Source organism: Psittacula echo, assembly GCF_963264785.1.
Source record: "Psittacula echo genome assembly, chromosome: 3".
Classification (NCBI taxonomy): Eukaryota; Metazoa; Chordata; class Aves; order Psittaciformes; family Psittacidae; genus Psittacula; species Psittacula echo.
Window position 1 is genome coordinate 59,494,023 of NC_137736.1, and position 16,703 is coordinate 59,510,725.

The 16,703-nt window shown below is 43.8% G+C and overlaps 1 protein-coding gene across 1 annotated transcript in view; it reads right to left on the minus strand.

The window, feature by feature from the left end:
* Positions 1-423: 423 nt before the first annotated feature.
* Positions 424-16,703, minus strand: part of CRACDL (CRACD like) — a gene marked incomplete at both ends in the record, with an annotated part of 28,443 nt that continues 12,163 nt past the window's right edge. The window contains 4 exons of the mRNA XM_080613528.1: positions 424-569; positions 1,389-1,524; positions 3,267-3,466; positions 13,232-14,834. Of these exons, the coding sequence (XP_080469654.1) occupies positions 424-569; positions 1,389-1,524; positions 3,267-3,466; positions 13,232-14,834 (2,085 nt within the window). The remainder of the gene's footprint in view (positions 570-1,388; positions 1,525-3,266; positions 3,467-13,231; positions 14,835-16,703) is intronic.

Here is a 16,703-nt window from a genome sequence, read left to right on the forward strand (position 1 = left end):
TGCAGTGAAACACATCAACAGAATCAGGATGTTAGTGCACACTTTATAAATGTAAACAGAGAAAATGGTAACAAATAGAAGTTTACAACAACAACAGAAATTCAGAGAAGGTTAGCAAAGATCCTGGTTTGCTGCAAACACCATTAAAAGCAGAAAATGCCGAAATACGTAAGGCAAAGGTTTTATTTTCCAAAGTGTAAGTATGTCCTTAGCATAATTTAAGTAATCCATTGCCATTGCAATCCTGATTGCTACAAAGTTGAAGGTAAACTTTTTGACTGCACCTATTGCACACTTTCTCCACAGCTGTACAATAAAACCCTTCTCATGTATCAAGAGACTCTCCACTGTGATTAGCTGGTCTGTAGAAGTTCAGTTAAGTAGTTGACTTCATTATGAAAGATGTTATTTGTTTGCATTGTTCTACTTTATAATCTGTGGCATATCACTCCAAGCTTGCGATTTCTTTTTGGCCAGTTCCATCCACGATGGCTGATCTGCAGCAGCATTATTGGCTTTCCTCAAGGGGCTTATTTCCTCTTTATCCACCAGTGCTTGTGATGGGGCTACTGCGAATAAAACAAATGGACATTTGATGTTCACTTGCTGTGCAGCTGTACCCCCTACCTCTTTAATGGAAAACTTCCCATGGCTCATTCTACGGTAGAAAATCTTCACATTTCACATGGAAGCTGCTTCTGCAGTACGTTATTGAGGAAAGAACCATTCTATCCTCAAAAAAAAGACAATGTTTTTCTCACCACTAGTATCTTTTGGTCCCTAAATTTACCAAAACCAAAACGATGACATGGATTCCTTGCTGTGCCCTGTGTGTTAACACCCAGGCCAAAAAAGAGTCTTTTCATTAGCAAGAGCATTCATTTGCAAATTCCTCCTTTACCCACCCCTCAACTCACAGGAATTTTATTACCTTCAAAACTTCTGCCCTTCTTTCAAATGTCAATTTACCAAAGAGATTCAAAGTTACAGTGGGAGGACTGATGGGCAGGCAGTTTGTGATCACATCCTTCCAGCTTGCTGAGGAACCCACATCAAAATGGAATGCTAATTTTGCATGCATTCTACATTCTACACTGGGATAGTGCATTTGAGACCCCGTCCTGTCAAATGGCCTCATGCTCTCAAGTCACATTTCTTTCAACATGAGTTTTGACTACTCTGTAATCACTCTGTAATCAAAGCAGTCAAAAGAATACGCCCCCAAACCAAACCCCAGATGTGAATCCTGAAAACAGTCTTCCCATGCTGATGTGGGGCTGGGGAAGAGATTACAATCTAGCCCCTCCTCCTTTTCCAGCACACTGAAGGAGGATTTCTTCTGACAAGGTTGTGAGATAACAGCCTACATTTTAAGAATTGTTTCCTACCAGGGACATAATGTGACACTGAACTGGTCTTCAGCAGGGTCTCCTTCACTTCAGACTTTGTCTCTTTCCTCAGCTCTTCAGAAGTGGTTTTAGGTGCCAGGTGTGAAAGTCTGCTCCATTGCTGCTTCACCCAGCCCTAGGCACAGAGAGGGATAAAATCCAAGTAATGGAGAGAGAATGAGACCAGTTTGAAAGACACAAGCAAAGGGAGTGAATGTAGTGCCTGTCACAGTTCAAAGACCACACATGCTCATCACACATTGGTCCCAGTCCTTTCACTTGAGGACTGTTCAAAAAACTCCAGTGGGTTTAGCTTAGTGTCCATGACACTCAGCTTTACAAATTAAAACTATCCCTCTGCATCTCTTATTCAAGCTGGTATTCATACTCTTATTCATACATCTCGGAGTAGGTTATTATAGTCCTCACTGCAACATGTATTCCAAGCCCTTTTCACACCTCTACTAGCATATATAGGATTTGGAAACAGCCTTGCTCTCTCATGTTTCCCTCCCACTTCCTGAATTTTGTGGGTTAGGGCACTGTATTTTGGATGCTTGACGGTAAATGGATTTTCCACAAAAAAGGAATCAAACACATCCTCCCATGGATTTCCTTGCTCGTATCAAAAACTACCCTGAAGTGATAGTGGCTGGTGCAATGTGGGAGAAGGAAAAAGTGGGATCAGTACAATAGCACCAAGCCTCACATGCTGCAGTCAGAAGCATCTTGAGGAAGTTTCTCTGTTAGCTGGTATAGGGAAATAAAATGCATGGCATGAATTTAAGAGAACATTGCCAGCTCAAATCTGGAATTTCCTATTCTGACATAGAAACTGTATTTTGGGATCATTTATACCGTTGGTGTCTTAAGTGCTATGACAATTTCGAGCATTACTGCAGTTCATAATAGACATTTTATTAGGTATTACTCCTTGTTAATCTAACCACTGCTATTTTTCATCATCTAGAGATCTTCCCTTATTCCAGGATATAAAACAGCTACCTGGGTTTCTAACAGTACCACCTAAAGCAAAGAAGTGGGCCATTTGCACTGGGAATGCTGTACTGGTATAGGACAAACACACATTCCTGCATCAGTGCAGGGTTCTTCCTGTGCAGGAGGCGATGGAGGCAGCACTTGCACGCTGCTGAGCTATCCCAGCACCAGGGAAGCCTTATTAGGGTTCAGAATTAAGGCCAAGCGCTTCTGCTGGTACAGCTTTGTCAGCCGGGAAGATCATTTGCCACAGGTATCACCCTCTTTTGCATGGAATCTTTTAAGAGGCAGTGTCAGCCCGTATCCCATGGCATAGTGTGAGCGTCTGAGTTACCCATATACAGAGAACCAGAATTTGTATCTTGGCACTGTCTGCAAGTGCAAAAGTTATTTTTATCCTATTTCACTTCTCAAGGCTCTAAAAATTGTTACCTAGGAGCTTCTGGGACCGAGCTGTTCATTCAGTGTTAAATCAGTCAGGATGCATGGGAGGATCAATGAAATGCTGTGCTTTGAAGGATAGTTAAAGACAGCGCATTCCCTCTGCATTGAGAGAGATCTGAGACTACAGTTTAGCAGCTCACTGTGGATATTTTAGCATGCAATACACACTTTAGATCTGTAAGTATGCAGTGGGCACCCAGGAAATTTTACACAGCTTGCATAGTTCCAGGATTTCTTGGAAATATAAAATTACGTATATGAATGATCAGAGAACACTGAATTTGTAACACATTTCTGAGGGCAGTGTCTTTGTTACTCATGACTATACTCATCAAGTATCTGTAATTACTACAGCATGACTGGTAATCTAGCAGTAGATACAAAGAACACTAAAGGGGGTGATATGAAAGCATTATGAATTTGTACCATAAATACCTCTGTTCGTTCCTTCTCTTTATTCTGTCTCTCTGTATCTGACTTCATATCCAGAGCCACTAGTTTTTCTCTGTCGGGTTCCTGCTCCTGCTGCATGCCCCTTTGCTTTTGCCTTGCTATGGAAATCCAGGCTGGCTCTGTGGGAGTGTTGGGATCTCTTCCAGAGTCTCCAGCAGCCACAGGGGAAGGCAGGCTTCTCTCTGTTGACAGATCATTTATGTACATGGTTATATGAAAGAAGTTGTAATTAGCTTTAGCTCGCACTTACTCAATATGCTGATTGGTCCCAGGACGTGTGACCAGCCTGGGTAAGTAGGAATTCTGTTTAGTCTGATCTTCAGAGAGCAATCTGCCTGTTTTAAATTACTGTTTTACTGGTGAAAACTGCTCTGCATCTTTGCTTGGCTGTAGTCACAGTGTCACTGCCCTCACCTGAGGGAGATGCAGCAACACGAATCAAGCTTCACTAATCTACCCATTTTCCAAGGACTAATCTTCTGCTCCCTTCTCCCATCTGCTTTGCGACCTCTCAGAGACAAGCAGCAGCAGATTCAAAGCTGAACAGAGTTGAACCACAGTGTTGCAAAGACAACCCCATCCCCACTGCAGCTGCCCTCGGCTCCTGCTCTCCCCATGCCCATGAAGCAGCAGTTGATGCCTTGGTCTGGTTCATGCCTTCCTCCAGTCCCTTTAGGAACAGCTTCCCTCACACAACCCCTTACTGCCTGCAGGTGCTGTGGGTGACTGAGCACAAGTCTGATGTCTGATCACACACAAATACTGCTAAAACCATAGGGTTAATTCATGGTATTTTGACATGAGGTTTACTTTGAGTTGCACTTGCTGACACTGACTGTGCTTTCCACTGGAGACAGTCACTTTCATCATGTTCTACCACAACTCAGACTTCGGTGAGATGAGTTAAAAAAAATCAGTTCCTAGAGTGAAGGGTCAAAAGTGCTACCCTGCTGTCCTCACAGCTGCTACTCAGGCATAAGCAGTATCCAGAGTTATGGGGAAATGAAATAGCCTCTAGTCAAATATTCTGTGAAGAGAAAGCCTGTCTATATGCTGAGCAGGTATGGAACAAGAGAAGAGGCTCAGCTCATTTGTTGGCTCCATCTCCCAGGTTCTCCACTTCTTCATTGGCTCACACTGCACATGAAATTCAGTTTTCCAACCAATGTGGAGCCTCTGTGTGGTTTAAGAGGAACAACAGTACTACCACCCTTACAGCCACATTAGAGCCATAAGGAAAGATGATTTAACCATTCCCAGACATTTCTGGTAACTAATATACCCAAAAATTTACAGAAGGCTATTTCAGAGCTAGAAGTTCAGCTTCCCAACCTCAAATCACACATGGTCCTACCCCGAGGAAACATCCGTTACTTGGTCAGCACCCTGTTCAGGGACCCAGGAAGAAGCAAACCCAGCCAGGAAGCATTGCTGCCCCAGAGTCTCTTGGGGCTCAGCTGCTGTGCAGGCGTGGAGCTGGGCCACCCAGCCACAGGACCTTGTGGAGCTGTCAGGAGGACTGTGGTCTAGTTTAGAGGAACATGGCCTTGTTGAGGAAAGCAGGCAAACGTCTCTGAAGGCACATTTGAGAAGCCTCATGAAGGCATGGGAGATGAAAGGGATGATGCTCTCCCAAGAGCTGGAGTCTGCAAACTCAGGCACATTATGAAATCCCACAGACTTTTTTTGCTCAGGGATTTTCTCAGGTCCATGCTGTACCTCACCAGAGACAGACTAGTTATTTGAGCAAGAAAACACTGTAAAGCCTATGTTGGCTAAAAATCACAAAAAGAGAAAACACAAGGTTTGCTTTAAAGCCTAAGCAAGGTGTTTTGCCAGCTGATGCCTGCATTTCCCTTCACATTCACTTCATGATCTCACAGGGAAACCTCTGAGGAAACAAGCCAGGATGTCCAGCTGTGCAAATGCAGTCCTTGATCACTGAAGGAGCTTACCTCCCTCTTGCACAGCAAGTTACTCCAATTCTCAGCATCCCACCTATGCCCCACCTTTGCATGCCAGCAGCTGTTCCTCCCATAACCTTCTTCCTTTCTCTTCACTGGCTCCCGTCACTTCGCTTTTGTCTTGTTTTACAGGATGATAAGAGAATATGGCTGGGAGGGATCTCAAGATGTCCTGTAGTCTAACCTTCCACTGCGAGGCAAGATCAGTTTCAAGATCAATTTCACATAAACTGTTTCCTGACTAATATGTATCTAACCTGTTCTTAAAACCCTCATAAGATGTGACAGATCTCAGAGTCTCTCTAGACAACCTATCCTATGGCTTGGCTCTTCTTGTTCTACTCGATTTTTTTCCCTATTGGTTAAGTTAAATCTTCCTTGCCCTAATTTAATCCTTAAGTTCTTCTTCTACACAGTATGCACATCAGCAGCTTACTTACAGCCTCCTTGCAGCAGCCTTTTATGAATTTGAAGACTTAGACCACGTTTTCAGATTATTTTTAACTCTTCTGATTAATCATATTCTCTAGATCACTCTTACTTTTGTCCAAGCTCTTGACCAAATCATATTGGTTAGAACTTATATCTGTTATCTTGTAGGTGCTTAGAAATAGCTCAAGTATTCCTTTCAGTATTTTGTATTAACTTAAGTGGTCTATAACAGCTTTTCTTCCTCTCTCTCCCCTCCATCTTGCCTCCCTTTTCAAGATGTGCCACCTTCTGGAGTGCCCCTCATCTTCCACGGTTCACCAGGATAACCACTAGCCGAAGCTCAAGGACTGCTAGCCCATCTTCTCTGAGTATCCGAGGACAAACTTCATTAGGATCTTCATAAGTAAACCCACACAGCTGAACTGATACGATGTCTGCTAACACATCTGCCATCCCATTCCCTCCTTTGCTTGTAGGCCATATCACAGTATCATATCCTTGAACCCACCTGCTCACCCATTTTAGGTCGTGAGCAATTTGGGCAGGACCTATTAGTGCATTGCCCAGTAAAACCAGGTGCCACACTTCATCAGTTCCCAAAGCACTACTTCTACACAGACCAACTGCCACTGCTGAAGCTGATGGCAATGTCTAGTGTTCCTCAGAGCTGAGGATCCCTCCCGAGTACATAGACTGTACAAGCTTTTGTATGTACATACTCAAGTACATGGAGTACAAGCTTTTCACTTTAGTTACCTTCTATCCAAATTAGTGAACTCATTTCCCTAACTTCCTTTAACGAATAACCATTCCACAGTTACGCTCAATATTATGAACATGTTTCCCCACCGAAGCCTGGCTAACTGGACTCATCCTGCAGTTCCATCCCACCAAACATACCCCTTCCCCACCACATACAGGCCTCTTCTCAGCCCAGAGAAGACTGGGCTTCCTCTCCGACTGTACAGCTACAGACACACATCACTCCATGCATCCTTTTCCACCACCTTTTCACCTTCCTTCACTGTCTGTAATATCTTGGTGCTCAAAACCACTGATGTCTTTACCCTGAAGGCCCTTTTCAAACCACCCACCAGCTTTCCAATGACACTGGGAACTGGACTTCTGCCTTGATGCTGCTAGTGATGTACAGTCCCTCTGATTCAAAATCACCCTTTGTGCTTTGTCCCGTTTTCCCTGTCACACCACAGGAGCTTTCTGTAAACACCAACTGAACTGCATGTTGCTCCTCCTCTGCTCCCATCAGTCAATACCAACACAATGACTGCTATGCCTAGGCTCTATTTACTGCACTGCTTGTAATGGTCTTATTGCTACCTGCACTCCTGTTTCTCTGTCATCCTCATGGATTTAGGATTCATCTTTCTGTTATTTCAATGTGCCTTGCCCAGCACAACAGGGTTCCCAGTCCCACAGTGATATATATGTCTGGAGGCTGCTATTATGTTTTTCACAAGGCAGATATTCTAAGGAAGGCATCAAGCACTTTTGCTCTTCAGACAAGTCTCCCTGATGAGATGTCAGACATCCTAGTTACGCCAATTAGAAGGCCAAGTATCATCCCATAAGAGAGGGTATCAGAATGCCCCTGTGAAAGGAGGGAACAAAACCTCTTTATCATCATCTCAAAGATTTTATATATGTCTGTACAGGCCTGACTCAGGACAGCAGAGTAGGGTCACCTATAGCAGATCAAGAGCTGATCTGTTTCTGGGAGGGACTTCCTTATTTCTTCAAGCAATTTTGTTCTGCCCTTGTCCTTTGCTGCAGAAAGCCAGACAGGCAAGTCAGAGGAAATGCCTCCTCTTCAGAAGACAACCCATCAGATGCAACCTGTGCAGGATTTACTACCTCATCTGTCAGCCAGAATTACTGTAACTGGTAGAAGAGGCATATTCACTATTTATTATCTTTCCTATTGCCCAGAGGTCCTTTACGTCCTCCCACCTCCAACTAGAGGAGGTTTCTTGGCAGTACACATGCACTGTGGTACCAGCCAGAAGGATGAAGGGTGGTGAAGTAATCCAGGAGACAGTATGGTGAAGTGAGTTGGCAGTTTAAGGTGATCTGTTCTACACAGCTCTGGGTACCCTGGGGGACACCAAGAGGCTAAAAGCTTTCTCAGGAAGTGACTGTTCTCAAGAGAAGTGCTGCTTGCACATCTTCCTCACTTCACCGACTGCCTGATCACCTTGAATGAGCCCTCCCTGTCTTATCTCATCTGGTCATGATGTAGTCTGTGTGCTTTTATGATTCATCACGTGGCAAAGCACAGAGTTTAAGGAATCAGGTAGCCAGAGTGGAACCAAAAGTACTCAAAAGCAAAATCTAATTCCTGCTCCTGCTGCATGTCACATGCACAGCAGCTAGCACAACAGTTCCCAGTTGGTAAATGTGACTTTTAGGGAGACAAATGCAAGCAGTAGCATCTTCCATGGGAAGCTGTGTGAGTTCGACAGGCCACAGACGCCACAAATGCCTCCTCCAGTGAAGCAGGGCTGAGCCTCTTCCTTCCGCCTGACACTTGAGAGGTTTTTCTGAATAAAACTGACATCTGAATCATATTCTTCAGCTCTTGTTACAGCATCCTATTTTAAACAATATGCTATTCAACTTCTTACTTAATAACTTCATAAGCTAATAAAGGACACTGCTGGCAGCGGTTTGTCTCTTGCTCACCCACAGTTTTAACCTCATGACTGCATCTTTCCCTAGTTTCCTTGGAGCTGTCTTGGCCTCAGGCTTTCTGAAAGACAAGCAAGCCTCTTCTTCCCCTCAGGATAAGTCACCAACAATGATGATACCAGGTCAGAACTTGTCAAGCCACTCTGTGCATAATGTCACCATGCATTAAAACTAGCATTTAATGTAGGCTGCCAAGGTCTTCTTGTGCTACTTGAAACCACATCTAGAGGCTGAAGAAGCCCTCCCTTCACATCTTTCCCACAGCAGCCTAATACACATAGATGGTCCCAAGACCAGCCACTCTGTCTGCTGTCTTCATCACTTCTGCAGCCTCCAGACTGACCACCAAGGATAAGCCCCGAAGCCAAGCGAACCATAGCCACATCCTCAATTCCCTCCCACAGATCAGAATCACCTGAGCTCTTCTCTGCTGGTCTGACAGTGGCAGGGCTGGTTTCCTCATGGCACCTAAGGGGGAATTCTCCTTCTGCAGCCCCATTAAATTCAGGTACCTGTTTCCTCCAGTATCTTACTGAAACAGCTTTTTTTTTTTTTTTTCTCAGACTAAAGATCTGATCTTACAGATTAAATTTATGCCTAAATATTGTGGGAATGAGTGTGTACACTTCTCATTGCTAGTTGGGTATTATTCTTCAATATGTGTCAGTTTGGTTGTGCAAAGAATAGGATGAAGATAAAAATTAATCTTTATGTAAAAAAGGAGATGTATGATTGACTTGTTATTATTGTGCATTGGTTTATACACACATACAGAAAGAGAAATGAGAGATACATACCTATTTCTGTCTATTGACAGATATACTCAGTGTATTCAAGTGTATCTGGGTGTGTGTGCATCGCTTATATGGGTAACCACAGGAAAGACATATTTAAACATTGCCCTGAGATTTAGAGACTGATTTTTGTTAGGTTTTTTTTTTAGAGATGGCCTCAGGTATTGTATACCCATATTCTTTAAATCTAAAAGCCTTTGTGTGCACAAAATACAGCAGAGGCTCTTTATAACATTTAAATCTCGTATCTGCAAATGAACATCTTATGCCTGCAAGGACTGCAAAGAGTGCTTCCTCTTGCCATACATCTGTGCAGGCTGAAAGTCAGAGACAGAATATTAGATCTTTTTGAAAGTCAAACCTCTAACAGCAAGCAAAGGTAACTTGTGGATTCCCTATGTATTTTAAAAGCAAACATACTCAGAACTAATCCAAACAACTTTACACCAGGAGATAACACCCCTTGTATACAACACTGTCATTGGTTTGTAACACTGGTCATGCATGCATATTTAATTCCACACTGTTGTATCTTTGCTCATTTATAAAGCCCCAGTTATTTTAAGAAAAGCTTTACAAATGCATATGGCATGTAGTATATCCTGGCCTACGTATTTCCTTGTGTTTATAAAAGCACTGCATGCACTGGTGTCAGTGTACACACCCAATTCCCTAATTTCAGACAAAGCTATTCTAAAAGATTTGACACTTCTTTCTTCTCTAGGATGATGTGTGAGGTATTTGACTTTTGGTTGGATCTATACCACTTCTGTCAGGAGAGTCTTTTTTACACAAGAAACTGCTATGTTAGCATCAAAGTCTATTTCACTGCTGGAAAACAGCCATATTGCAAAACAGCCTGACACAACTGAAAAAGCAACTTCTGCTGGAAAATGACAGCTTCCTTTTCAGCTGTAGCCAGGACACTACAGCATTAAAGCAATGTCTTTTTTATGTAGAGAGAAACGTTTTTCTTGTCATTTCAGAGCTTGCGTTTGCCAGACAATACGCACCAATTTCATCCACTTTACGTTCACTGTCCTCCCCAAGCTCCTTTCTTTCCCCTGTTAGAGCACATCTCCCTGCTACAGCTCCTCAGTCACTGAGTTTTATATACCCTAAAATACACATTCACACAGGTGCTGCTTATGGTTTTACTCCTGCAATAACCTATTTGCATATGTTAATTGCTTCTGCCTTTTAGAGGATTTATAGCAAAGTGTATCAAACCCAAACAGCACAGCTTAACCTTTTAATTCTTGCAAAGACTAGTGCCTTTAGCCGCAGGAACTTAAAAATGACTCCTCCTGGGGTGACTAATTTCACACAGCCATTAAAAAGCCACCTTGCAGCCTGACAGAGGCCAAACAATCCCCTACTAGCTCCCTGGAAAACTCTGGAGAGCATGAGTGCTACTTTCACCCGGGGTGGTAAACCAGCATCCCACCAGCCCTCCCATTGCCTTTGGTACCAGGAGTGTTGAAAAGCTAAAATCGAACTGAATGAACCAAGTTGCCCCTGCTCACTCCACAACACAGCAAACTGACTTCCTTGAGATGAATCCACATGCGAAGGGAACTGCACCCCTTACGTCACCATTTCACAACTTGTCTTTCTGTTCAGTGCAGGGATTTCCTAACATATTGGGAGGAAACCTCCTGACAGCAGAAAGTGACTCTTGATGTTGACCACAGCTTTTTGAAAGGGCTGGTGAACTCAAGGACTAGGAGAGAGCTGGGTGCCAGCATTAAGGGTGGTTGGATGGAAAAAGGAAAGCAAAGCGTGTCCCAGCAGATCAGGAGGCCAGAGATGGCTGGATCCATGAAGGACCGTTCTGATTGTGCTTGTCAGGTTTCTCCTGCTTGTTGTTGCAAAGACACACTCCCAACTCACTGGGCTGATGCAACGTTTCAAAGAGACACTTCAGAAAGGCTCAGTGAAGACCTTGTAACAGCCTTCCAGTACCTAGAGGGGGCCTACAAGAAACGCAGAGAGGGACTTTTTACAAGGCCTGGTAGTGACAAACAAGGAGGAATGGCTTTAAACTGATAGAGGATAGAAGGAAGAAGTTCTTCACTGTGAGGGTGGTGAGACACTGGAACAGGTTGCTTTCTGAGTCCTGACATGCCCACCCATTACCAAGTGACTCAAAGCTGGGAAACCAGCGGCTTTGCTTAAGGTGATACAACAGCAGCAGATAAGGAGGAAGACTAGTTACCATCACAGACCAATCTGAACCACCACCTGAAACAACTCCAGGCCGCACAGATTTGGTGTAGTACTGTCAGGTGGAGAGGAAAGGAACATGTCCAGAACACGGCTCCTCAATTTGCAGCCCCAGGTGTGTGTAACCCTGCCAGGAGGAGGGGCATGGCTCTCACCTGCGGACACTATTTTGCACAGGACAGTCCTGAGCCTGAGAGCAGGAGTCTCCTTCACCCCAAGGCTGAGGAGGCAGAAGAGAAGCCTGGTAGAGAGACATGTTTCCCAGCTCCCTTTCTGACCCTTCTCCCTCTTCCAGCACTGCCTCCCACCCTGCTGCTGCTGCAGGCACTCTGAGACTTAGCAAGAGGGATGTGGGAAAAGGCTGTGTGCAGGAGCACTGATCCTCCCACAGCCTGCCTCTGTCCTCTGTCAGACCAAACCTACCATGCCAGGTCTCCACTACAAATAATCAATCATTCCTCAGGGCAGGGTAGAGGGAAAAATGCCTTTAAAGGGAGGGCTGGGACAACATGAAGGGAGAGTACCTTGCTCATGGGGTGCAGGGAGGCTCTAGACCGATGGTCAGGGGAGCCTCGTCTGTCTGCAGAGGACCTGACGAATCCCCTCCTTTATGGGTGCTGGGAGAGCTGGAATCTATACATGTGGCCAGAGCCCTGCAAACACATCTGTGGTGTTGCAGCAGATGAGAAGTGGAATCAGCTCTTACTCAGGACATCCCAGGTTTCCTCTGGGGCCAGGAACAGGCTTTTGTTACCCTACAGGACAAGTGCCATGAGGTCTTCTGGTTTGGTGTTTCCCCACTCCAAAGCTCAGACTAACCCAAACCAGAGCAACCAGAGGCAGGAGGGAGCTCTGCAGTGGCAAAAAGAAACCTTTTCATGTGCTTGGCCAGCATCTCCTCCTCACATTCTTAACATCAAACCCATGACCAGACAGAGTAAGGACAGGGAAGAAGTTTCTCCCACGTATCAGAAGACCTAAAGACTTTTTCCCCCTCTTGGCTGTTCTCTGAAGTGAAGAGCAGTGCTAGAAGCGCTTGAGTATGCTTCACCTAACTTGTTTACTGTCATTGCAAAGAACTCAGACAGTGGTGCCACTTCCAGTCTTTTCTGTTCTCTGCCTGTAGCCCATAATATATTAGTCTCCAGAGGACTGATTATTTTTTTAACTCTAACTCAATTATATAACACAGACAACAGGGTGAAATTTAACACTCTGCAGTAGACACAATCTTACAGTCTCTCCTGGCTTTAAACTCCAGGAAGCTGCAGAGTAGTTAATTCTTGTTTTTAAACAAGGAATGAGTAATGATAAAGATGGATAAATGAATAAGCAAAGCTCACAGGAGACAATAAATAAATGGTGAGTTGAGCATGCCAGGCAGCTACTGGTACTTCTTCCTTAATGCTACTGTGAAAAAGAAGGTCTAGAGGTCTGAGTCACTCATCCCACGCAGGGCACTGCACTTAATATGTGCTCCTGGCTTTTGAATTGCCATACAGCACCTCTAAATGGGATGCTTAGTGTCTTGGTAATTGTGTTCTACAATACTTGCTAATGCACTTTATTTGTTGAGTGTCACTTAAAACATACTTTAAACAATGCCCTGAGATGCAAAAATAGCAGGCAAAAATATTCTTCCCTGCTGTGCTTCTGATACTCTTTTCAGCAAGGGAGAATGAGGGAGCAACATCACTGAAGGCAGAACCATTAGCTCACACTCACCAGTGTTGTGACTGACACAACAGGGCTGCCTCATGCTCTCTCACAGGTAATACCATTCCTTTTGAGTGAAGGTAACTTTATAAAGTATCAGGAGTCTTACCAGACACTTTACAAGGATTTGACTTTTTCTCCAAATCTCTATGTTCATTTCTGGATTCAGGAGAGTGAATAGCTTTGTCCTGCTTCTCCTTGTTTGCAGTAGTATTTGGAATGCTTACGTTTTGCAAGGCTGGCTTTTTAGGCAATGGAGGTTTGTTACTAAGCTGTTCAGAGGACTTTGCTTTGGGTTTGATCTTTTCATTTAAAGAATCACCAATATTTGGATCAGCTGTTTTTCTGATCTGTGCCTTATCACCTTTTAGAAAGGAAGTCAATCCTTCATTTTCTAAATTAAACTCTGCACTGTGTCTTTTAATCCCCTTTGATTCTGGTGACGAGTTGTCTCTATATTTCAAGGACAGTGACGTGGATCTAAGCTTCACTTGAAAAGGATTTTTATCTTCAGAGCTTGGCTGATTCTGAGATACCGCCGTTGAATCGCTTGGCACCGGCACTGTATCGACAGCTGGAGAAACGCAGCCAGCCAAGATTTCTGCAGGTTGGCCTGAGTTCTCAGAGTCGGACTCTGGCAGCAAAGGCTGCTTTTTGTTGCTTCTTTTTTCACCCTCCAGATCTGATTCCTTCTGCAAGTCTTCTTTCTTCTTCTCGTTTCTTGAGACCTTCACTTTGGACAGGAAGAATCCAGTATTTAATGGGCTTTCCAACTCTGATCTTTCTGGGAAGTGAAGGCTTCTGGTCCTTGGTCTCTCCTGCGCAGAAGAAACAGAAAACTTTCTCAAAGCGTTGAGTTCATTGGCTGCTTTTTCAGCTTTCTTGACCAAAAGTTCCTCCTTGTGGACCAGTGACTGACTGTTCTCCTTACCAGAAGCGGCTACCTCTTGTGAAGTCTTTGTTTTCTCTAGAGAGCAGGAAGCAGATGATCCCATCCTTGTTGAGGAAACAGGATGTGAAACATGGAATGAGTCTGTGGGCTGGAAAGAACCTGTGGAAAACTGCTTGCTGGACTCTGACAATAGAGCAACCTCTTCCTTTACCTCCTTATTACAGGGCATTTCCTCAGCTATGTGATCATTCTTCTGTATATTTTCTTCTGACCCTTCCAAGCAAACAATACTATTCTTACTAGCTGAAATATCTTCTTTGGATGGTATTTTATTTACCGAAAACATGGTAGGAAGCTCGTTATTTTCTTGATTGATATTGATTGACACATCATTCACATCCCCAGACAATAGAACCAGTGTTTCTGAGGAATCTTCTTGCTTTTGTATGTCTTTGTCTGGACTGAAGTAGGAAGAAGTTGCAGAGTCTTTTCGTTCTAACAGCAGTGAGGACTCAGAGTTCACACACGTTGTTTCCAGTGTTGGTTGGCAGTCCTCCGGTTTATTCTCTGGTAGCAGGGCTTCCCGTGCAACAGCAGACCCAGAAGCAGGCTGAGTCATCACTGGTCTCAAAGCAGGGGGAAGGTCCTCAGGCATTCTGGGCTTTGGCCAGGAAGCCACATCCTGCACTGCTGCTGTGCCACATGGCAGTTCTTGATTGCTTGGTTTGAATATAGCATCTGAAAAGTCTGTCTGTTCATCATCCTCTTCTTCTTCTTCTGGGGTACAGCTCAAATCAGTCAGAGATTCAGACTGAGTCCTCTGCAAGAAAAAAATCAGAAAGCCCCATCACCATGTAGAGATGCACTTTTGTCTTATACATCATTACATTTTATAACAGAGATCTCAGAGAGGAAGGCAATACTTGCCTCCAACGGTAAGCTGATCTTTTCTTAATCTACATATACTGGATGCCTTTTTATCTAAGCAGATTCTGGAATGATGTATTTAAACAATATAAAAGCCATGAGTGACACTTCCTTCTGCACAACTAGTGCTTTCTTGCCTTTGTAGACGGAAAGTTCATCAAAACAATGGCCATTGGACTGTCCTTGGCACTTGACTCCCCGGAGCATACCGGCTATGTTGTGTTCCTCTTAGGCAAAAAGCAGCACTTGAAAGAGAAAAATCTGTCCCTTTGTATTTTGCTACTCCATGATAGCGTTAAAAATAAAACAACCCATTCTTCCCAAAACATGACTCTGAAGAGGAAAGGATACATGGAAAGAAGAGCAAAATCCTAACAAGTCCATCCGGTTATGACACTGTATGCCAGCTGAGTATCTAACCCCATACAGCAGTCTTCTGTTTAATCCCACTGCCAAACACCATGACAGCCTTCTCTCCTTTGTGTAAAAGCCTTTTTTTTCCTTCAAGAGTTAGACTATTTGTTGAAAGTTTCTAAATGCATATGTAGTTACCTGGGAGGTCGTGTGATTAAGCTTTCGGTAAGGACTGGCTAAATATAGAGGATTATTTGAAAGCACGTTATGAAGCTGCTGAATATGCCTTTTCATATGGTGCCTGTATTTGCTGACTGATTCACTGTAGTTTGTCAGGTTAATATGTATTTTGGATATAGGCCCTAATTCCATGAACACAAAACTTGTACTCTGAAGATACTTTTAGGGTTCTTCCAACTTCTTGTTTTGCATGTGGAATTGCAAAGACAGAGTTATAAGCCGTGAACATCCAAGCTGTGAATATCTAAGCTGTCCAATGTGGCACTGCATTAAGAAACCCTCTCCCAGTTCAAAACGGGAAATCTGTGCAGCACAGAGCAGAACCCCTCAGAGACACTAGCTCTGACCTCACAAGTACAGCCATGTCAATGCAGTTGTCTCCTTACACTGTACAGAGCACTGTGCTGACAGAGCTGTCATGTTTCTGGTTCAAGACCTGGCTCATGAATTTCTGCATGTTTACACTGTGTGATGCAGATTCAGCCTGTTATTCCACTTTTATTATAAATACCCTCCTTAGGCCTATTTCGTATTCTAACTGCTGGTCCTAACATTATTCATCTATTAAAACAGGAGCAATGCAATTTACATAGGTCAGAAGATGACTGAGAAAGCTCAGTTACGTTTTCTCAATTGTAGAGTGAGAATCTACCTCCATGGTAAACATTAACACAATGTCTTCAGGTCTGCTATTGCTCCCCAACTGGCTAACATCCTCTCTGTCATGGGAGGGAGTTCAGAATTCATGACTGTCCTTTGCCTAACCTTTCACTCACATACAAGACCAAAACCAACACAACCTCCATGTCTCTGTAAGAAAGAATTTTTTTCACTTCAGATGAAATTTCTCATAATGACTCAAATTTGTAGCTATAGCTTGGCTTTTCATTACATTTGTCTTTACCCAAAGAATAGAATTATGAAAACAATTGAATTTATGTTCAAATCCGTATACATAGAATGACAGAATGGTTTGGGTTGGAAGGGACCTTAAAGATCGTCTAGTTCCATCCCCCCGCCATATGCAGGGACACCTACCACTACACCAGGTTGCTCAAAGCCCCATCCAAAGCCCCTTGAACACTGCCAGGGATGGGGCATCCACAGCTTCTCTGGGCAACCTGTGCCAGTGTCCCACCACCACTCCCACAGTAAGGAATTTCTTCCT